Source organism: Perognathus longimembris, chromosome 3 (assembly GCF_023159225.1).
Source record: "Perognathus longimembris pacificus isolate PPM17 chromosome 3, ASM2315922v1, whole genome shotgun sequence".
Taxonomy (NCBI): Eukaryota; Metazoa; Chordata; class Mammalia; order Rodentia; family Heteromyidae; genus Perognathus; species Perognathus longimembris.
The window spans coordinates 46,820,193-46,843,133 of NC_063163.1; the positions used below are offsets into that span (position 1 = coordinate 46,820,193).

Consider the following 22,941-nt stretch of genomic DNA (forward strand, 5'->3'; position numbering starts at 1 on the left):
CACATCCATTCCAGTGGATGTATTTCTTCCCGGTAATGGCCATTCTAACTGAGATAAACCAGAATCTCAGTGTTTTTTGTTTTTTGTTTTTGGCCAGTCCTGGGCCTTGGACTCAGGGCCTGAGCAACATCCCTGGCTTCTTCCCGCTCAAGGCCAGCACTCTGCCACCTGAGCCACAGCGCCCCTTCTGGCCATTTTCCATATATGTGGTGCTGGGGAATTGAACCGAGAGCTTCATGTGTAGGAAGCAAGCACTCTTGCCACTAGGCCATATTCCCAGCCCTCAGTGTTGTTTTGATTTGCATTTTCTTTACAGCCAGAAGTGTTGAGTATTTCTTCCTGTGTCTGTTGGCCATTTTTACTTGTTATTCTAAGAAGCTTTCATTTAGCCCTTTTGCACATTTATTATTAATTAGATTGATTCTTTGAGTGTTTAGGGATAGTTTTGTTGGTTTTTGTTTTTTAACTCAATGCCTGGGATCTGTCCCTGAGTGTTTTGCTCAAAGCTAGCACCACAGCTCCATTTCTAGATTTTTTGATAGCTAATTAGAGATAAGTGTCTCACAGACATTCCTACTGGTTTCAAGTGTGCAATCATCAGATCTCAGTGTCCTGAGTAGGATTATAGGCATGAGCCACCAGTGCCTGAGGCAGTTTAGTTTTTAAAACTCTTTATATATTCTGGATATTAAGCCATTGTCTGATGAAAAACTAGGAAGAACTTTCTCCCATTCTGTAGGCTGTCTTTTAGCTTGTTAACTATATCCTTTGCCATGCAGAAACTTCTTAGTTTCTGTAATCCCATTTCTCATGTCTTTGATTTACTGTGCTTCTGGATCTTTACTCAGAAAGTTCCTGGCTGTATTGAGAAGTCCACTCCCTCTTTTATAATAGTTTTTTTTTTTTCAGGCTAGGAGTTTTTATTTATCTGTGCCCAGTGTCTGCTCACCACCACCGGAATGGTGACAAACAGTGTGGGGGCCACATAGGGCTGGGCTTTTAAAGACAGTCATTGCATTTACCACACACAGGTGGTCATGGAGGAAGAATCACATTTACCACACGCAGGAGGTCGTGGAGGAAGAATCACATTTATCACATGCAGGTGGTCTGGCAGGTTAGGCAAAGAAAGGAAGCAGAATTACTGTTAGTGATTGCAGTTCCAGTAAACCCTGGCAATCCAAGTAATCAAAGCAATACAATTCCAGTAAACTCCAGCATTCAAAGTGATCAGAGCAGTGCAATTCCAGTAAACAAGGCCATCAAAGCAATATAATTTTCGTAAACTCCAGTAAACAAGGCAAAGCAATACACTTCCTGGTCCTGGTCCTACATAGCCTTAAGCTTTCTCTTTCTAGAACTTCCCCTAGGGGCCTAGGGGCCTAGGGGCTGGGAATATGGCCTAGTGGCAAGAGTGCTTGCCTCTTATACATGAAGACCTGGGTTTGATACCCCAGCACCACATATGTAGAAAATGGCCTAGAACTTCCTCCAAACTGAGTGGTCTTCCCCATTCCTTTCTTTTGCCTAAGTCCAGCTGCTCTGGGTTCCTGTTATTTGGCTTAGGTTTGCCGCTCCACAGGCCCACTACTTTGTCTAAGCTTGCTGTTTCTAGGGACTCCAAGAAAGGGGTTCCCCTACACCTTTCACTGGGTATCCACAAGTGAAAGAAAAATGGAAGATCAAAGACAAAGGGTTTTTTTTTTAATTCTTTGGGTTTTGGCTATAGGGTTTGAACTCAGGGAGTGCCTGGACACTCTCTCTAAACTTTTTCACAGAAGGATGGTGTAAGGGGCCAGCCTAAAAGCCCAGGTGACTCCATTTTGGCCCCAACTTAGAATGAACTCAGAGTGTCCCTGGCTGATGTAGCTTTGCTGGAATTCAGCACACTCCCTTTTTGTCACTCCCTTCTTGCAGTTCCGCACACTTGGTTTTCTGGTTTCTGTGCTGAATTCCCTCTTGTAATAGTTTTCTGGTTTGGGTCCTACATTGAGGCCTTTGATCCATTTTGAATTGATACTGATCTCACCCTACCCCTTTTGAGTACCTGGTTCCTGGTGTTTTATTTTTGCTTAAATTTGACTTTGCCTTTCTAAGGACTTATATACACTATTGCAGATCTCACTTGAATCTACCGTATTTCAGTTTATATGTTTGTATATGCATACCTACCACCAAACCTGGTGGCTAGGGGAGCAATAGGTCAGAATGAGGAGACATGACATTGATCAACATATATTGTATTCATAAACATCTTTGTTAAGTGGTAACTCCTTTGTACAGCTAAAGATAATATTAAAAATTCTTTTAAAAATTTGGACTGTAGTTATCTTTGATGTTTTATAATTGACACTTTTGTCTGAATGACCCTTCCTTGGATGCAATGGGTAATGATGCTTCCAACTTCTTGTGGTCAACTCTATGTCTCCTTATTGATTTGACACTGTTGGTTTTATAGAGCCTTGTCCTGAGCTGTGTACATATATCTTCTCAGATATTGTCCTCCTTTCATATATTTCTCATAATTTTCTGCCCTTCTTGATACCTTTTTCCTGTGTTTGCTACAGTCAATTTTTTCTTATAGAACCACAGCTACTCGTCGTCATTTTTGTTTTATTGTTTGCCAGAATGATCTTCTTCTATCCTTCACATCCATTTCTGGCTTGATCAGTCCTTATTATTGAAATGAGTGTTTAATAGGCAGCATATCATTGGGTCAAGAGTTTTTTAATTTAACCATTGAAGACAATCTGTATCTTTTAATGCATTTTACCCTAAAGTTCTGATTGATCTGAAAAGACATATAACTCACATTCTCTTCTCTTTATTTTATGAATACTTGTTCCCTTGCTCTTAGATTCTTGTTCATTTTTGTAATTTGTTGGCTGCCATTATAGATAAGGAATGATTTGCTTTTGTATATCTGGTCTACAAACTTACCCTATATGATTGGCAGTAAAGACACAAGGAGTGATAGTAAGGAAATGATTGAAGGACTTGATAATCAGTAATACCTGTGTAATTACAGTGCTACAACCTAAATGTTTCCATATGATTCTATGGCAATGCTAAAGAACGGTTGTTAAATTTGGAACAATTACACAGTCATTTCTGTATACATTATTAACATGTAAATGTTTCACTCTAATGCAAATCATGACCTAACTTCATCTGTCTGCTGATTTTAACTACTGTTCACTGTCATATGAAATGACACAAGTAGCTAAAATCAGTAGGTAGTTATTTAACCAAAAATGAGTGCTAAAGTTATGTTATTCCTGACTATATATATTCTGATAATTCCTTGTCCTGAGAGCAGTAGCGGCAGTAACTACTGTAGGATGTAGTATTGACATGTTAGTTGAAATTAATGAATACTCTAAATATTTCTGTAAATATAGACATATCCACATGTACATATTTCTAAAGACAGAATAAGAAAAATTAATACACATACACACACGTGCACGCATGTGCACATACACAAACACCAAAATGTTAAAACAAGATGGGGGAGCACAGACATGAGATCCCAGTGACTAAGAAATATAGGTAGACATACCATGGTCTGGTGCCAGACCTGATCAAAACAATTACAAATTGTAGGTAGACATAGCATGGTTTTGTGCCAGACCTGGTCAAAACAATTACAAATTGAATGAGGTTTAATTACAAAAGGAATGAAGTTTTGCCTCAAACACCCAAACTTGGATTGAAAGGACACCAACTGTTCAAACCTCAATACTGAAAAAAGGAAAAACAAAGAGAGAGAAAAGGGGAAGTTGTGTGATTGCCCTCAGGATTTCCCCAAGCATTTGACTTTGTATCTCCTCTCTGTCAGGAGCTCCAGTACCATAACAGGCCGGCTCTCAACTCAAGCCCATTGTCCATTTTTAGAATCCTTGTGTCAGTCCTATAGTGTCTTCACCTTATGGGATGGCATGAAGACTCTTAGGATGGTGGTCTTCAAGAGCTGTTGCTTAAAACTAATGCAGAAGGGATTTGTGCTTAGACAACACAATTGAATTGGGGAAATAACTCACAAAAACTAAAATTGTATTTTTTTTTGGAATTGTATTTGCTTAGTTGTGAACACCTTAATGGAAAGCCTGAGTTGTTAAACTTTTTTCCCAAACAAAATAAATCTTACCTACAAACTCTGTCCATCTATGAAACTCACATCTACTAAAAAGCAATGCATAAGCTTTAAGACAACTGATTTACCCGGGAATAAAATTTCTGTAGTTTACAAGCTACAGAGTAATTTGGACTAGAATACAAAGTATTCGAATTCCTGTGATGTCTAAACATATGTGTGCTTAAACTCTGTAGGGTAATTTCATGTGAATTTTCACCAGAACATGATGAAAGGTGAGATAAATCCATGATATATATGATGATACAAATATATATTTAGGTTCATAAACATATGTGGTTAGAATTAAAATTATGTATCAGTCTATATCTTCATGTCTGTACAAATAGTAATGGCTCACATTTAGGAACTGTAATAGACTTGCATGGGATTATTTATCATAAATTTAAATTGGAGTAACTTGGCAATACAGGATCTTTGACTGTGTCAAAATCCAAACCTATCTGGAGATAACTTTCTTTTTACTTTAGGTCAAATCAAGTAAGAGAGACATAGGTCTTAGAAGATATAAATTTTCCTTTTTATGAGTCTGTGATGGAAAGGACCAAAGGACAAAATTGTTTGGTTTGGAGTACTGAGTAGTAAATATGCAGCAGATAGAGCCCTGGGTATCAGCAATCAGAGATCATGCATATGTCCTTCTGTCACTATGTGAAGCTAGTACCCAAATCCTCATTATGCAGAGCTCTGCCACCAGGAAAGGCTGGCTCTCAACCCACACCTGCCACACATTTTTCAGAGCCCTTGCCCTAGACCTGGAGTCCCTTTAACTTGTATTAGAGCAGGAAAGATATTTATGATGATGGACATAAAGAATAATGGATTCTGGAACTTAACTATCCAGAACTTAGATAGTATAGAAGAGATTTGTACTTATACAATACAGTTGGACTGAGGGAAGCAACGCAATAAGTGCACACTTCCTTAATTTGGATAGAAATACTAGAGTAGAAAAGGAAGAGTTGTTAAGTATTTATCAGACCAAGTATGTCCATTCCAAATTCATAAAGCTTACTTCAAGTGATTAAACAAATTTCAAAATAACTCAATTGTAGAAAAATAAAATTCCAATAGTTTCTAAGCTACCTAGTAATTTGAATGAGCATGTGTAGTCTAGGAAGTCATGTTCTTACTATATGCATTTTTAAATCCTATACCTTTCTACATATGAATTTTCAACAGTTCATGAGGATGAGTCTACGGGTAGAATGTGAGACCCAAATAAGCCCTCAGTCTCTATGGAAATCTGGGAACAATGGTTCATATTTGCAATCCTAGGTACTTGGAAGGCTGGGATTAGGCAGAATTCAGTCCAGCAGAAAAGCTCACCAGATCCATTATCAATCAGTAATTTAGCTCTGTGGTGTAGATTTGTTGTCCCAGCTTTGTGGGAGTTGGACAGCAAGAGGACTATAGTTCCAGGCTTCCTCCTCCACAATAGAAAGGTTTGCACATCTCCATCTCAACAGAGGAAGGAAACATGGCTGTGCACATCTGTCATCCAATGTAGAAAAGGAATCCTCATATTGGCAGGATCACTGCCCATGCATATACTCAAGCAGGATAAAAGCCACCATCTCAAAAATAACTGGTAGGAGAGAAGGTTTTAAGCTTGCTTCATACATAGAGTTCTTGCCTAGTAAACATGAAGGCCCTGAATTCATACCCAGGTGTTGCCATAAAGAAATTATGAGGGTCCAACAAATTCACTACTTGGGCTGGCCATGAACCATGATCCCTCCTGTTCTCTGTTTCCCAAATACCTAGGGTTCTAGGTGTGAGTCATGTCTGCTCAGCAAAATATCAATATTATGAACTTTAAAGTGGTGTCTTCCTTAAGGCTGAGTGTGGTGCCATATACATTTTAGGCCCTCATATCATGGATATAGGGAGGATATAGGTTTGAGGTTAGCTTGAGCAAAATGTAAATATGAACTCATCACACCAAACAAGTTAGGACATGGTAGTACATGTCTGTAGTCCCAGTTAAAGTGGAGATGTAGGTTGGAGGAATTCATTCTGAGGCAAACATATAACCCTACCTGAGAAATAGCCAAAGGAAAAAAGATTGACAACATGTCTCAAGTGGTAGAGTAATTTCAATAGCAAGCTCAAGGCCTTAAGATTAACTTTTCCAGTACTGCCTCCACAAAAATAACTTAAGTGGCTTATTTCCAAAATATGCTACCTCGTATTTCTGCCTAATAAATATTTGACATGAATGAATATCACTTTCAGAGATATTTACTCTTCAAATAACTAAAACAGAATAGCACTTTGTTTTATCAGTTAAAAGCATTATTTCAGTGGCAATGATAAGAATAAATGCTTGCAAGTCATCACTCTGTAGCCATTAGAATTGCTGTGTAGAAATCCAAAATCACTTAGAGGCTACATCATAAAGGAAGAACCATTCCATTATTAGTCCATAGAAAGTCCAGAATTGTCAGAATTCTGTATAGTACCACCTCATCCCCAAACACAACCTGTTGACATATAACCACAGCTTTAAATAAATCTGACAAATGAGCCACGAATCCTGTCTCCTCCTAAATCAGTTACTCTTTAATACATATTTGATTTGGGGTCACATGGCCTTGAACAATCATAGTATGATCTGTTTGGATACCATAATATGGCAGCAAAAATGATTTCTGTGAAGACGGGTCTGGAAGACATTACAAAATCATCACTATATTCCAAAACATTCCGCCATGCTGAATTTGAAAGGTTTTCTCCAGAATACTACACTACACTAACTATATACTGCCACCAGTAGCCAGGGGCTTATTCAATGTTTAGGATAGGGGTTCCAGAAAAAAATTCAAATGTGTATCTCAAAGCCTATGTAGATGATGCATTTTTTTTTACTCTCTCTCCAGCCCTAAAGAAGCCCAGAAACCATTTCTTTCGACTTTATTTTTAATTTCTGTCACTAAAGCTACTGTGGGCAGCATGCCTGGTCTATAGACTGAGATGGGTAGAGAGGACATTGCCGAGGAGGGTTGCTTTTTTTCTGTTGGTACATTTGTCTGTCCTAGAAACAGCCAGTCCCTTGGGAAGCTATTGAGTTTTATATGTAGGAGAGTTTGTTAGATTGAGGCAAAAGAGGAGAAAATCTTTGGAAGGAGGAGGTAGCTGTGGCGAGTACTAAAGCCATCGGTAAGAAAAGGATGAAACTAAAAGCACCAGATGTGCCCCATGTCACCTGAGCTCTACCACCACTTGAGGCCAGTGTCCCAACTTCAGACCTGCAGCCTCAAAGCTGTATTTCATGAGCACAAAAGACAGCCACGATGGGTGAAAATGAAAAAATAATGGAGGGGCTGAGGAAGCAAGATAATAGATGGGAATGGAAGGCCATGTGTTAACAAACTTGAGTGAATTTGGAATTATGCCATCAAAGCCTGTTACATATTGTGTCAGGTATAACAGCTAAAGAAAAAAAAATTGAATGGGGCTACCATGCCCTCACGCATATTTTCCTAGCTACTTAGAAGCCTGAGATCTAAGGATAGAGATTCAAAGCCAAGCCTGTGCAAAAAGAATTGCCAAGACATTTTAATTAACAGCAAAAAGGCAAGAGTGAGCTGTGGCTCAAGTGGTAGAGCACTAGCCTTGAGCAAAAAAAGCTGATTAAGAGCATGAGGCCTTGAGTTCAAGCCCCAGTACCAGTACACACACACACACACACAAACACACACACACTCACATACACACACACAGAGAGAGAGAGAGAGAGAGAGAGAAATTATATCTTGAATCATTACATTTTTGTTAGAATAAAATACTTTTTACCACCACATAAATAATCATTTCAAGGAAAAATGACACATCAGATTCCAAATAACTAATTCTCAGGTAGATTATACATGGGTCTAACAGTTTATAAATTGGAGAATAACTGCAACTACTTGGAATTTTTAAAGTAGATTTTTTTTTTTTTGCCAGTTCTGGGGCTTGGACTTAGGGCCTGAGCACTGTCCCTTGCTTCTTTATGCTCAAGGCTAGCACTCAACATCTTGAGCCACAGAGCCACTTCCAGCTTTTTTCTGTTTATGTGGTGTTGAGGAATAGAATCCAGGGCTTCTAGTATGCCAGGCAAGCACTCTACCACTGAGAAACATTCCCAGCCCTGAAAGAACATTTGTACATCTTTTTACTCTATGTCCTTTTAATCAATAAACACTGCCCTTTATAAATTGAAATCCTGGAACCGGAGGTACACACAAACATATTTTATAAAAATATTGTTACTTTCAGAGATACTCATTACTAGCCTATAAAGACCTATTTTGAATTTTTAGAAAACAATTTCAATAGTAAATGGGTGATAATCTTTTAACAGTCCATTCTTTGTTGTTGTTAATATAGGTTCTCAATGTAGCTCAAGATATCCTGGAACTAGGTCTCCTTGTTCCTCAACATTCAGAGAGCCAGGATTATAAGCATGAAGAACTATACTCAGCTTAAAACATTCTGTTTTAACAATATAAAATGTTTACTAGATTTATATTCTAAGGAATATGACATGTTGGATTCCTAGTTACTGAGTTAGCATGGATAGTTTTGAAGAACAACTTGGTAATTAAAGAGCAATTAAAACTATTGGAACCAAAACTGACATGCTTTTCTTTCTATGTTTCTTTTAATCCTTTAGCACATTTCCATTGGAAGTAATAGTAGTGCCCTCAAATGAAGCAATAATTGAGAGGTAGGACAGAGATTAAAAATTCTGTGTGTGTGTGTGTGTGTGTGTGTGTGTGTGTGTGTGTGTGTGAAAAGCAGACACAGATTACTAAAGTGGCATCCTTGTAAACACAGATATCCTATGAAAAGAATCTTGATATTCTATTGCTGGAAAGGAAAGCATGATGGTATAATGGAATGAATTAGTGGAGAGAATTGAGAATCTGGCATTTAGATCAAGGTGAAGTTACATAAATGCTATTACAAAAAGCAATTTTGTGTTGGTATAAAATATAATTTTACAAACACATTGCTATTTTCAGAGGTACTCATTACTAGATTAAAAAGTCCTATTTTGAATTTTTTAAGAACCATTTCAATAGTAAACAAGGGTGATAAATCTTTAGACAGTCCATTTTTTTGTTAATATAGAGTCTCAATGTAGCTCAGGCTATCCTGGAACTAACAATCCTCCTTCCTCAACATTCAGAGAGCTGGGATTATAGACATGAAGAACGATACTCAGCTTGAACCATTCTATTTTTGTTCTTGTTGTTTTGCCAGCCCTGGGGCTTGGACTCAGGGCCTGAGCACTGTCCCTGGCTTCTTTTTGCTCAAGGCTAGCAAGCACTCTGCCACTTGAACCACAGCACCTCTTCTGGCCGTTTTCTGTGTATGTGGTGCTGGGGAATTGAACCCAGGGCTTCATGTATATGAAGCAAGCACTCTTGCCACTAGGCCACATCCTCAGGCCGAACCATTCTGTTTTGACAACACTAAAATGTGTACTGGATTTATATTTTAAGGAATAAGACATATTGGATTCCTAGTTACTGAGTTAATATGGAAAACTTTAAAGAACAACTTGGTAGTTAAAGAGCAATTAAAATTAATTGGAACGAAAACTGACATGCTTTCCTTCTATGTTTCTTTTAATGCTTTAGCACAACTCCATTGGAAGTAAAGGTAGTGTCCTCGAATGAAGGAATAATTGACAGGTAAGACAGAAATTAAAAATGCTCTGTGTGTGTGTGTGTGCAAGCAGACACATAGATCACTACAGTGGCATCCTTGAAAACACAGATATCCCATGAAAAGGTTCTTAATATTCTATTGCTGGAAAGGAAAGCATGATGGTATAATGTAATGAATTTGTGAAGAGAATTGTGAATGTGGCATTTAGAAGAGAAGGGATGACCTTTAGATCAAGGTGAAGTTACATAAATGCTATTACAAAAAGCTATTTTGTATTGGTATAACATGTAATTTTACAAACACATTGCTATTCTCAGAGGTACTCATTAGTAGCGTATAAGGTTCTATTTCTAATTGTTAAAAAAACAATTTCAATACTAAAGGAGGGTGATAAATATTTTGACAGTCCATTTTTCTTGTTAATATACAGTCTCAATGTAGCTCAGCATATCCTGGAACTAACTAACCTCCTTCCTAAACATTCATTAAGCTAGGATTATAGACATGAAGAACGATACTCAAATTGAAAAATTTTGTTTTGACAATCCTAAAATATTTACTAGATTTATATTCTAAGGAATATGGCATGTTGGAATCCTAGTTACTGATTTAACATGGAAAGTTTTGAAGATCAACTTGGTAATTAAAGAGCAATTAAAACTATTGGAACCAAAAATGACATGCTTCCTTCTCTGTTTCTTTTAATCCATTAGCAGAACTTCATTGGAAGTAAAAGTATTGCCATCAAATGAAGGAATAATTGAATGGTAAGACAGAAATGAAAAATTCTGTGTGTGTATGTGTGCATGTGTGTATGTGTGCATGTGTATGTGTGTGTGTGTAAGGCAGACACAGAGATCACTACAGTGGCATCCTTGTAAACACAGATATCGCAGGCAATTTTTTTAATATTCCTTTGTTGGAAAAGAAAACATGATGGTATAACGTTATGAATTTGTGGAGAGAAGTGAGAATCCCACATTTAGATAAGGAAGGGGGGCTGGGGATATGGCCTAGTGGCAAGAGAGCTTGCTTCCCATACATGAAGTCCTAGGTTCGATTCCCCAGTACCACGTATGCAGAAAATGGCCAGAAGGGACGCTGTGGCTCAAGTGGCAGAGTGCTAGCCTTGAGCAAAAAGAAGCCAGGGACAGTGCTCAAGCCCTGAGTTCAAGGCCCAGGACTGGCAAAAAAAAAAAAAAAAAAAAGATAAGGAAGGGATGACCTTTAGATCAAGGCGAAGTTGCATAAATGCTATTACAAAATCAAATTCGTATTGATAAAAAATATAATTTTACAAACACATTACTATTTTCAGAGGTACTCATTACCACCCTATAAAGCCCTATTTCTAGTTTTCAAAAAACAATTTCAATAATAAAGGAGGATGATAAATCTTTCAAAACTCCATTTATTGCTGTTGTTAATATAGGGTCTCAATGTAGCTCAGGCTATCCTGGAACTAACAATCCTCCTTCCTCAACATTCAGAGAGCTGGGATTATAGGCAAGAAGAACTATACTCAGCTTGAACCATTTGTTTTAACAATACTAAAATGTTAACAAGATTTATATTGTATGGAATATGACATTTTGGATTCCTAGTTACTGAGTTAGCATGGAAAGTTTTGAAACAACTTGGCAGTTAAAGAGCAATTAAAACTAAAGGAACCAATATGACATGTTTTTCTTTCTATGTTTCTTTTAATCCTTTAGCAGACCTCCATTGGAGGTAATAGAAGTGCCCTCAAATGAAGCAATAATTGAGAGGTAAGACAGAAATTTAAAATGCTCTGTGTGTGTGTGTGTGTGCGCGCACACACACAAGCAGACACAGAGATCACTACAGTGGCTTCCTTGTAAACACAGATTTCCCATGAAAAGGTTCTTAATATTCTACTACTGGAAAGGAAAGCATGATGGGATAATGTAATGAATTGGTGGAGAGAACTGAGAATCTGGCATTTAGATGAGAAGTTCTGACCTTTAGATCAAGGTGAAGTTACATAAATGCTATTACAAAAAGCAATTTTGTATTGGTATAACATCTAATTTTACAAACACATTGCAATTCTCAGAGGTACTCATTATTAGCATATAACGTTCTATTTCTAATTGTTACAAAACAATTTCAATACTAAAAGAGGGTGATAAATCTTTCGACAGTCCATTTCTGTTGTTTATATAGTGTCGATATAGCTCAGCATATTTTGGAACTAAATAACCTTCCCCAACATTCATTGAGCTGGGATTATAGGCATGAAGAACGATACTCAACTTAAAAATTTTGTTTTGACAATCCTAAAATATTTACTAGATTTATATTCTAAACAATATGGCATGTTGGATTCCTAGTTACTGATTTAACACGGAAAGTTTGGAAGATGAACTTGGTAATTAAAGAGCAATTAAAAGTATTGGAACCAAAACTGACATGCTTCCCTTCTATGTTTCTTTTAATCCTTTAGCAGAACTCCATTGGAAGTAAAGGTATTGCCATCAAATGAAGGAATAATTGAATGGTAAGACAGAAATTAAAAATTCTCTCTGTGTTTGTATGTGTGTGCGTGTGTGTGTGTGTTTGTGTGTACAAACAGATATAGATCACTGCAGTGGCATCCTTGTAAACACAGATATCCCAGGCAATTTTTCTTAATATTCCTTTGTTGGAAAGGAAAGCATGATGGTATAATGCAATGAATTTGTGGAGAGAAGTGAGAATCCTGCATTTAGATAAGGAAGGGATGACCATTAGATCAAGGTGAAGTTGCATAAATGCTATTACAAAATCAAATTTGTATTGATATAAAATATAATTTTACAAAAACATTGCTATTTTCAGAGGTACTCATTACTACCCTATAAAGCCCTATTTCTAATTAAAAAAAACAATTTCAATAGTAAAGGAGGGTGATAAATCTTTCGAAACTCCTTTTTTTGTTGTTGTTAATATAGGGTTTCAATGTAGCTCAGGCTATCCTGGAACTAACAATCCTCCTTCCTCAACATTCAGAGAGCTGGCATTATAGGCATGAAGAACTATACTCCGCTTGAACCATTTGTTTTAACAATACTAAAATGTTAACAAGATTTATATTCTAAGGAATATAACATTTTGATTCATAGTTACTGAATTAGCATGGAAAGTTTTGAAGAACTTCTTGTAGTTAAAAAGCAATTAGAACTACAGGAACCAAATTGACATGCTTTTCTTTCTATGTTTCTTTTAATCCTTTAGCAGACCTCCATTGGAGGTAATAGTAGTGCCCTCAAATGAAGGAATAATTAAGAGGTAAGACAGAAATTAAAAATACTTTGTGTGTTTGTGTGTGTGTGTGTGTGTGTGTGTGTGTGTGTGCCAGGAGGCACACCGATCACTACAGTGGCATCCTTGTAAACACAGATTTCCCATGAAAAGTTTCTTAATATTCTATTGCTGGAAAGGAAAGCATGATGGGATGATCTAATGATTTGGTGCAGAGTATTGAGATTCCTGCATTTAGATATAAGGGATGACCTTTAGATAAAGGTAAAGGTACATACATGGTATTACAAAAACCAATTTTGTGTTGGCAAAAAATACAATTAAAAACACATTGCTACTTATTATTAGCTTATAAAGTCATATTTCTACTTTTTAAAAAACAATTTCAAAAGTAAATCAGGGTGATAAATCATTCGACAGTCCATTTTTGTTTTTGTTAATATAGAGTCTCAATGTAGCTCTGCATATCCTGGATCTGACTATCCTTCCTCAGAACTAGGATAGTCCACCTCCTTTCAGAATTCTGACTATACTCAGCTTGAAACATTCTGTTTTAACAATACTAAAATGTTTACTAGATTTATATTTTAACAAATATGACATGTTGGATTCCCAGTTACTGAGTTAACATGGAATGTTTTGAAGAACAACTTGGTAGTTAAAGAGTAATTAAAACTAATCAGAACCTAAACTGACATACTTTTCCTCCTATGTTGTTTTTAATCCTTTAGCACACCTCCATTGGAAGTAAAGGTAGTGCCCTCACATGAAGGAAAAATTGAATGGTAAGATACAAATTAAAAATGCTTTGTGTGTGTGTGCGCACGTGTGTGTGTGTGCAAGCAGACACACAGGCCACTACAATGGCATCCTTGTAAGCACAGATTTCCCTCCAAACTTTTCTTAATATTTCTTTGCTGGAAAGGAAAGCATGATGGTATAATGTAATGAATTGTTGGAGAGAATTGAGAATCTGGCATTTAGATAAAAAAGGGATGACCTTTAGGTAAAGGTGAAGTTACATAAATGCTATTACAAAAAGCAATTTTGTGTTGGTATAAACACATCGCTATTTTCAGAGGTACTCATTACTAGATTAAAAAGTCCTATTTCAAATTTTTTCAGAACCATTTCAATAGTAAACAAGGGTGATAAATCTTTAGACATTCCATTTTTTTTTTTTTTGTTAATATAGAGTCTCAATGTAGCTCAGGCTATCCTGGAACTAACAATCCTCCTTCCTCAACATTCAGAGAGCTGGCATTATAGGCATGAAGAACGATACTCAGCTTGAACCATTTGTTTTAACAATACTAAAATGTTTACTGGATTTATATTCTAAGGAATATGACATGTTGGATTCCTATTTACTGAGTTAACATGGAAAGTTTTCAAGATCAACCTGGTAGTCAAAGTGCAATTAAAACTAATTTGAACCAAAACTGACATGCTATTGTTTCTATGTTTTTTTAAATCCTTTAGCACAACTCCATTGGAAGTAAACGTAGTGCCCTCAGATGAAGGAATAATTGAGAGGTAAGACAGAAATTAAAAACTGTGTGTGTGTGTGTGTGTGTGTGTGTGCGAGTGCGCAAACAGACACACAGATCACTATAGTGGCATCCTTGTAAACAGATTTCTCATCAAAATGGTCTTAATATTCTATTGCTGGAAAGGAAAGCATGATGGTATAATGTACTGAACTGGTGGAGAGAATTGAGAATCCAACATTCAGATAAGAAGAGATGACTTTTAGATAAAAGTGAAGTTACATAAATGCTATTACAAAAAGCAATCTTGTGTCGGTATAAAATATACTTTTAAAAACACATTGCTATTTTCAGAGGTATTCATTACTACCTTATAAAGTCCTATTTCTAATTTTTTTATTTTTATTTTTTTGCCAGTCCTGGGGCTTGGACTCAGGGCCTGAGCACTGTCCCTGGCTTCTTTTTGCTCAAGGCTAGCACTCTGCCACTTGAGCCACAGTGCCACTTCTGGCCATTTTCTGTATATGTGGTGCTGGGGAATTGAACCCAGGGCCTCATGTATATGAGGCAGGCACTCTTGCCACTAGGCCATATCCCCAGCCCCACCTATTTCTAATTTTTAAAAAACAATTTCAACAGTAAAGGAGGGTGATAAATCTTTTGACAGTCCATTTTTTTGTTGTTGTTAATATAGGGTCTCAGTGTAGCTCAGGCTATCCTGGAACTAACAATCCTCCTTCCTCAACATTCAGAGAGCTGGGATTACATGCAGGAACAACGCTACTCAGCTTGAAACATTCTGTTTTAACAATACAAAATGTTTACTAAATTTGTATTCTAAGGAATATGACATGTTGGATTCCTAGTTACTGCATTTATGTAGAAAGTTTTGAAGATCAATGTGGTAGTTAAAGAGCAATTAAAACTAATTGGAACCGAAACTGACATGCTTTCTTTCTATATTTATTTTAATCCTTTAGCACAATACCATTGGGAGTAAATGTAGTGTCCTCAAAAGAACCAATAATTGAAAGGTAAGACAGAAATTACTGTTGTGTATGTGTGTGTGTGTGTGTGTGTGTGTGTGTGTGTGTGTGTAAGCAGATACTCAGATTACTAGCGTGGCATCCATGTAAACAAAGATTTTTCTTGAAACTGTTCTTAATGTCTTGTCATGGTGTACTTCTTTATGAATATTTTGGTGTCTTTTAATTTGAGATGGATTGTAAGTAACAACTTATTGAGGTATCTAGCATAGGCAAGCTTCTGTGTCCAATCTCCACTGCAAAGAAAGAGGAGACAGGGAAAAGGGAAGTGGGGAAAGAAGAATAGAATGTGGATGATGTAGAGGAAAGAGATGAAGGTGGTACAGGAAGAGGAGAGGAGAGGAAAGGGGAAGCAGTTACTATTGAGTGAATCATCTTAGGAAGCAGTTACTATTGAGTGAATCATCTTATTCCTAGAGTTTATCACTCTTGGATACTGCATATGGAGTCTCCTAGGTATACCAAGGGAGAAGGTTTTGTTTTTTAATTTTATTTTTAAAATTCTCTTTAATTAGCTATACAAAGGGGTCTCATTTCAGTTATTTTATTTGGAGCCAGTAGGATATAGTAGGAAACAGGAAACAGAAGAGCCTTCAGCAGAAAACACTGAAGGTGAAAATCCTATTAAGTGTTCCATACCCTGCCTGTGAGGTGGGTGCCCCAAGCATAATCCCTCTTCAGAAGACTCCATGGAGCTCCTGCCTCCCAAATGTGGTCTCTTGACCTTATCTGAGAGTAGAAAGGGCAGGCTTCCAGGTGAACGTGAAGAATGGATGAGGGATTTAAGAATCAGGATTCTAGATGGATCAGGGGAGCTGTACCTACAAACTACAGACGATTGAAAAGGCAAATCAAGAGGCTGGGGATGTGGCCTAGTGACAAGAGTGCTTGCCTCATATACATGAGGTCCTGGGTTCAATTCCCCAGCACCACATACACAGAAAATGGCCAGAAGTGGCACTGTGGCTTAAGTGGCAGAGTGCTAGCCTTGAGCAAAAAGAAGCCAGGGACAGTGCTCAGTCCAAGCCCCAGGACTGGCCAAAAAAAAAAAAAAAAAGAAGAAAAGAAAAGGCAAATCAAAATATTGACCCTGTCCTTTGATTCCACTGTGAATAGTGTAGCACAATTCTTGAGTAATCTGAGTCATCTAACTGTGAAAGTTTTTCATTAAGAGTATAAAGGTTCAGGGGGCTGAGAAAGTGGCCTAGTGGTAGAGTACATGAAGCCCTGGGTTGGGATTCCTTAGCACCACATGTATAGAAAAACCTAGAAGTGGTGCTGTGGCTCAAGTGGTAGAGTGCTGTCCTTGAGCAAAAAGAAACCCGGGACAGTGCTCAAGCCCTGAGTTCAATCCCCGGGACTGGCAAAAAAAAAAAAAAGTATAAAGGTTCAAACCAGGCACTGGAGACTCATGCCTGTAATCGTAGCTACTCAGGAAGCTGAGATGTGAGGATTGCAGTTGAAAGGCAGCTCCAGCTAGAAAGTCCATGAGACTTACCTCCAATTAACTGGCAAAATGCCAAAAGTGGAGCTGTGGCTCATGTGGTAGAGCACTGGTTCAGGGACAGGGTCCAAAGCCCCAGGACTGGACAAACACATACACATACAATCATATTAGAAAATATGACTTCTTTGATACTAGCTCATGGACTTACATATGAAGTTTAAAGGTAAGTATGTAAGATGAAGAATAACAACTATTACAAAACAAAAAAAGTCACATGGTATGGGTTCTATGTACCTATTAACCCCTTTTCAAGGTCCCCTCTAAAATTAGGACAATACCCTTGGGGTGATTTCAGCAATGAAACATAAGAAACAAATGAAAAGTAGCTGTGTGTGTGTCATGTGTGTATACATATATGCACATTCTTCAAACATGAATATAGCACAGACCTACTGATACATATATGTATTTATATGCATATGTATGTATATATATTGACTCTTGAAGTCAATTCAGTTATAAAATACTGTTATACATTGGAATTGGGTTTAATAGTAAAGAATTGAATGCAAGTCACTCAATTTGCTGACCTGTTTGCATTTTTACTTTAAATTGAATTTTAAAGGTCTACAAAATTCTAAGTTAAAGTGGAGCTAATTAGAAGTAAAAATCAAGTCTAGGAAATAATGCAATGTCTGACTATGTGTTTTGTTTTCTTCCTTTAGCGATATCATATCTGATTTTACAACAGGAATTGAACAAGGAGATGCCAGCGAAGGGTAAGATTTAAATATAAATACACTTTCACCTATGTGTGTATGTATATACACATATATATGAAGGTAAATGTACACACATGGAAGCATAGTCAGAGAAAAGAAAGAAATTGAGAACTTAGAAGTTCATTGGTAGTAGGTGACAATGCAATGACTTTGATATTATTTTTCTAGAGTCTTTTGGTTGTAGTATCCAGATACCTTTCTATCTTAGTTGTCTGAAAGAAATGTCATAAGACTGCTACTTATTACTAATCTGTTATAGAAGCTAAAAGTTCTTAAGAGATTATGATAATGTATGTCTGATGCAACTACAGTAGGCATGAGAGGAGAGAATTCTATTTGAAATTAGTGGGCAAGAAATGCAGCACCACTAGCAGAAATAATGGAGTTAATAGACCCTGGTACCTGTCTCTCACCCTCCAGAGCTCTGCCACATGAGAGGCTGGTGCCCCAAATCCAAAGCCAGTATCATGGTGAATGGAGTCCCAGTCCTTCACTCCATCCTCCCATGCAAGAGAAGGAAAAAGTACCTAAGAGATGTGAAAAGTACGCGGTGGTGAGGGGCCTGTGGATGAGAAAATTAGAGAGGGAAAGATTGATGCAGACCTTCAAACTCACATTGAATTTCAAAATAAATTTAATCCAAAATTCATATTAGTCACACATATTAGTCAGTTGCAGTAATAAAAAATTGAACTTCAGTTTTGATTCTTGAATTTGTTAAAATAACACTTCAGATTATCTATGCATCATAAGAGATTTAATAATTGTAAATAAAAGTGGTGTGCTAATTTGTAAATAGCTATTCAATATACAGATTTTTAAAGTTCAACCCCTTTTGAAAGTGTGGAGTAATTGAATGTATTATAATCAAAAAAATCACATCTCAGAAATAATTTGAAATCACTTAAATCTTGTTATTTTTAATCCTTACCACTGACCTGAACAAAATGACCTCAGTAGTCTTTGACTCCTCTGAGAGTTCTTTCATGTATCTTATCTTGCAAAGCTTGTATCATCAAAAACTAATACAAGTACCCATTCATGTATGTATAGTATGTAAACTGATACTTAGGACATACAACTTTTATGTATATGTTGATATATAGAGAGGAAGAGACAAAATGGGAAAGGGAGATATTTTCCCATTTAAATCATGGAAATACTCATGGGGAAATAGAGTTTTCTGGATAATGAGTCTAAAAAATATGTATTTAAAATGTTTCTACTTTAGAATGAAAGAATTTTTAGTGTTCAGATAATTTTTACATCACGTTCCATGTAACAAATCTCTAATGCTATATTTTTACCTTTCTTTTTTTTTTTTTTTTGCCAGTCCTGGACCTTGGACTCAGGGCCTGAGCACTGTCCCTGGCTTATTTTTTCTCAAGGTTAGCACTCTGCCACTTGAGCCACAGCGCCACTTCTGGCCATTTTCTATATATGTGGTGCTGGGGAATCGAACCCAGGGCCTCATGTATATGAGGCAAGCAGTCTTGCCAGTAGGCCATATTCCCAGCCCCATATTTTTACCTTTCTTGATGGCTAAAGTATAACACAACAGTCTAGAGTGGATGGTAGTGATGAATATATTGCTTCCACAAAAAAAAAAAGTGTAAATCAGTCTGATGTTGGAGGGAGAGAAGGAGCCATTGGTGGGTCCCGTACCTCAGGTAAACAGGGCTGTACTGAGGCATAAAGGAAAATTATGCAAAGATACTAAATGTATAAAGGTTATGTACACTAGTGACCAATTGAATTTGTAAACAAGTACAGTGAATATGTTCACAAGTGGTTTTTGTAGTTTAAAATTTGAAGCCATCATTCATAGACAATAATATTATTACAAAATTTTAAACAGAAAAATGTAGTAGTACTTATTTTCAGTAGTAGCCCTTCCTCATTTTTTCCTAGTTTTTTTTTTCAGACGAAAGAACAGATTTTGTCACTAGCACACTTAACACACTAACGAGTGTAGGAATTAACATTCTGAAGAAATTTAGACAGTTTTCTATTTTTACTTTTTAAATTGAAGAAATAACAGCATAGAAAATAAACATTTTTGTGTTTGCTTCAATGAATTTTGACATATATATCTGAGTACTAATATGTATTCATAATACAGATCATTTGTACCACCCTAGAAAGTTCCCTCTTGGCCTATTCCAGTGAATCTTCTATCCTCCAAAGACATAGACCTTGTTTTGATTTCTATCACCATATAATGTCTGCTTGTGGGGATTACAAGTATAAACCACTCCACCCAGTAATTTCAACATTACAAATATGAATTATATTATTGTCATATTGGTCACATTTTTAGATGAAGTTAACATATTTCATTCATTGTTCATCTCTTATACTTTTTTTTCTTTTGGTGTCTGTCCTGGGTTTTGAACTCATGGTGCGGGTGCTGTCCCTGAGCTTTTGTGCTCAAGGTTAGCACTCTACCACGTGAGCCACAACACCACTTCTGGCTTTTTGGTGGTATCTAGATAGTTTTGGATTCACAGTTTTGTGAACTTTTGTCTATGAGAAAATAGAAATAGTAGTTAAAGGGAGTATATCTTACTGAATAAATTCTCCTGGATTCATTTAGATTTTTATTTTTACTTGTTTCTGAGTTATCTTACTTGGGAACCTTCCTAAAGCACTGATATGTGGTATCATTTTACATGTGCACACTGTAACTACATTCTGAAAATCACTGAACTGAAGATAGATTCAAGAGACTTCTCCCTACAGCAGTTATTTAACCACTCACTGAATTGTGTCAGTGTTGTAGAGAAGGTCTCTACAATGCTGGAGTATAGAAAAAATGATTAATTATATATGTTGCTTTTGAATCTTCCTACTTTGCTGAAAGTCTGCATTAGATCTAAGAGGGTTTTCTTGTTGGGATCTTTTGGGTCTTTTAGATACTGGATTCCAACATCTGCATAGGAATAATCAGATTTCTTCTTGTTCTGTTGGTATCACTTTCATTTCTTTCTCTTCCCTCACTGCTGTGGATAAGATAAGGAGCATGGTAGTAGGTGAGGGTGGAAATATTGGACACCTCTCTCTCATTCCTGATTCTAAATGAAATGGTTTCATTTATCCTATTTCATACACTGTGGGCTACAGGCTTTTCACAGTCTATCTTCTATTCCTACTTCTTTCAGGGCTCCTATCTGGAAGTGATGTTAATTTTTGTCCAAAGTATTTTCTGAGCTGGGTGCTGGAGACTCATTCCTGTAATCCTAGCTATTCAGGCATTTGAGATCTGAGGATTACAGTTTGAAGCCAGCCCACGCAGGAAAGACCGTGAGACTCTATCTCCAAGAAACTACCTACAAAAAGCTGGAAGTGGTGCTATGGCTCAAGCAGTAGAGTGCTAGCCTTAAGCACAGAGAGGCTCAGGAACAGAGACCAAATCCTGAATTCAAGCCCCAGGACTAGCAAAAAAAAAAAAAAAAAAAAAAAGTATTTTCTGCATTTAGTGAGTTAGTCATGTGCTTTGTTTGTCCTTTGTTCCTCTTATGTGCTGCATTATATTAATTGATTTGAATATATTCACACCTTTGCATCCCTGGAATGAAATCCAATTCATCATAGTGTAGTGTATGGTATCTTTAGTTTGCATTTCATTGAGAATATGTGTGACTACATTCATCAAGGACACTGGCTCATAATTGTTTCCTGTATCCTTACTTGGTTTTGCTGTCTGTTGACACTGGCTCCATGGAAGAAGTATGGAATTTAAGATTAGTACTTTAGTGCTCTGAGAAAACTCAACAGTGAATCCACATGGTGTCTTTCTTGGCAGACCTTACTACAGTTTCCATTTCATTGCTTGTGATAGGTGTCTTTAAGTGGCTTAGGTGTTTCTGCTAAGCAGGTACTCTTGCTTAAGCCAAATCTTCCCCAGTTCCTGCTTTGTTTTTCTTTCTTTAATTATTGAGAGTTTCATGTTCTTTACCTTTGCTTTTAGAATTATTTATTTACATTTCCACCTGGTACATTTGATGCTACATCAAATATCCTTTATTTATTTTGTAGTTCAGAATTTCTCCTATTTGACACCCTTCCTCTATAAGACATCTCCCTTATGCCTGCCTCTTCATTTTGATTCCTTCCTGTTGGATTGTATACAGCTTTGGATTAATTGCTTTTAAGAGCACAGGTACATGGCTACTATGCTTTGAATTGCTGCATGTTGGAGTAGCTGTCTGGAGCTTCCAAATATGAACACAACTTTGTCTGCATATAGGACTATCAAGTCACAATCTTTGTCCTGTAAAGTCTACACAGACTGGTTGAAGCTGCATAACACACTCTTTAACAATTACCAGGAGAGAGATCAGAGGGGCTAGAGCTACCTCCAAGTCTCTGTGCCTCCATGAGCCTGTTAGACATGGTACTGTGTTGTCACCCTGTTAGGCAAGTTCAGATTTACTACAACACTTCTTCACTTCCCAGATTCTCAGTTGGTGTGTGAGATCAAAGGTAGCTTGTAGCAAGGTAATAGGAGTCCTGGGGGAGAGAATTTACTTCTTGAGCCAGCTTGGTCCCTGATCCACACCACTTTAGCGCGCCAAGCCAAGATAAATGTAGTAGACAGTAGGCAGTAGAGAGATGTAGGGAAGATTAGAATTGGGAATTTCCTGTGTCTCAAATAACAGCATTCATCTATGACAGGCTTTGGCACTGCCTCTGTTCTTCTCAGTATCTATTTTACAGTCTTGGGCACAGGCTATGGGAATTGTCTTGGGGTTTGTTCCACTTGGGGTGGAATTTTGGTCCCTTATTCGTAGCCATAGCAGGGTAAAAAACTGTTCTCCAAAGGCTGCATTGTCTCCAGCTGTAAGATAAAAGAAGGCAGTACTTTATACAGGCTCTCCTTTTGATTCCTGAGAAAAGCCCAATCTCTAGGGTATTTTTTTTATTTGAAGTAGGTTTTACTAAAATGCCTTACCTGTAAGGTTCATTTACAGTCTTAAATGAAACTCACTCTAATTATGTGCTGAATGTCTATCTCAAGAGATGACTAGTAGGGGCTGGGAATGTGGCATGAATAAATCCCTGGGTTCGATTCCTCAGCACCACATTAACG

General features: G+C 37.1%; 1 protein-coding gene across 1 annotated transcript in view; it reads left to right on the forward strand.

Moving 5' to 3' along the window:
- LOC125347598 (phosphatidylinositol 3,4,5-trisphosphate 3-phosphatase TPTE2-like) overlaps window positions 1-22,941 on the forward strand; it is a 93,189-nt gene that overhangs the window by 19,490 nt on the left and 50,758 nt on the right. Inside the window, 8 exon segments of the mRNA XM_048340597.1 lie at window positions 9,790-9,843; window positions 11,536-11,589; window positions 12,288-12,341; window positions 13,058-13,111; window positions 13,816-13,869; window positions 14,567-14,620; window positions 15,555-15,608; window positions 17,793-17,846. Coding sequence (XP_048196554.1) covers window positions 9,790-9,843; window positions 11,536-11,589; window positions 12,288-12,341; window positions 13,058-13,111; window positions 13,816-13,869; window positions 14,567-14,620; window positions 15,555-15,608; window positions 17,793-17,846 — 432 coding nt within the window.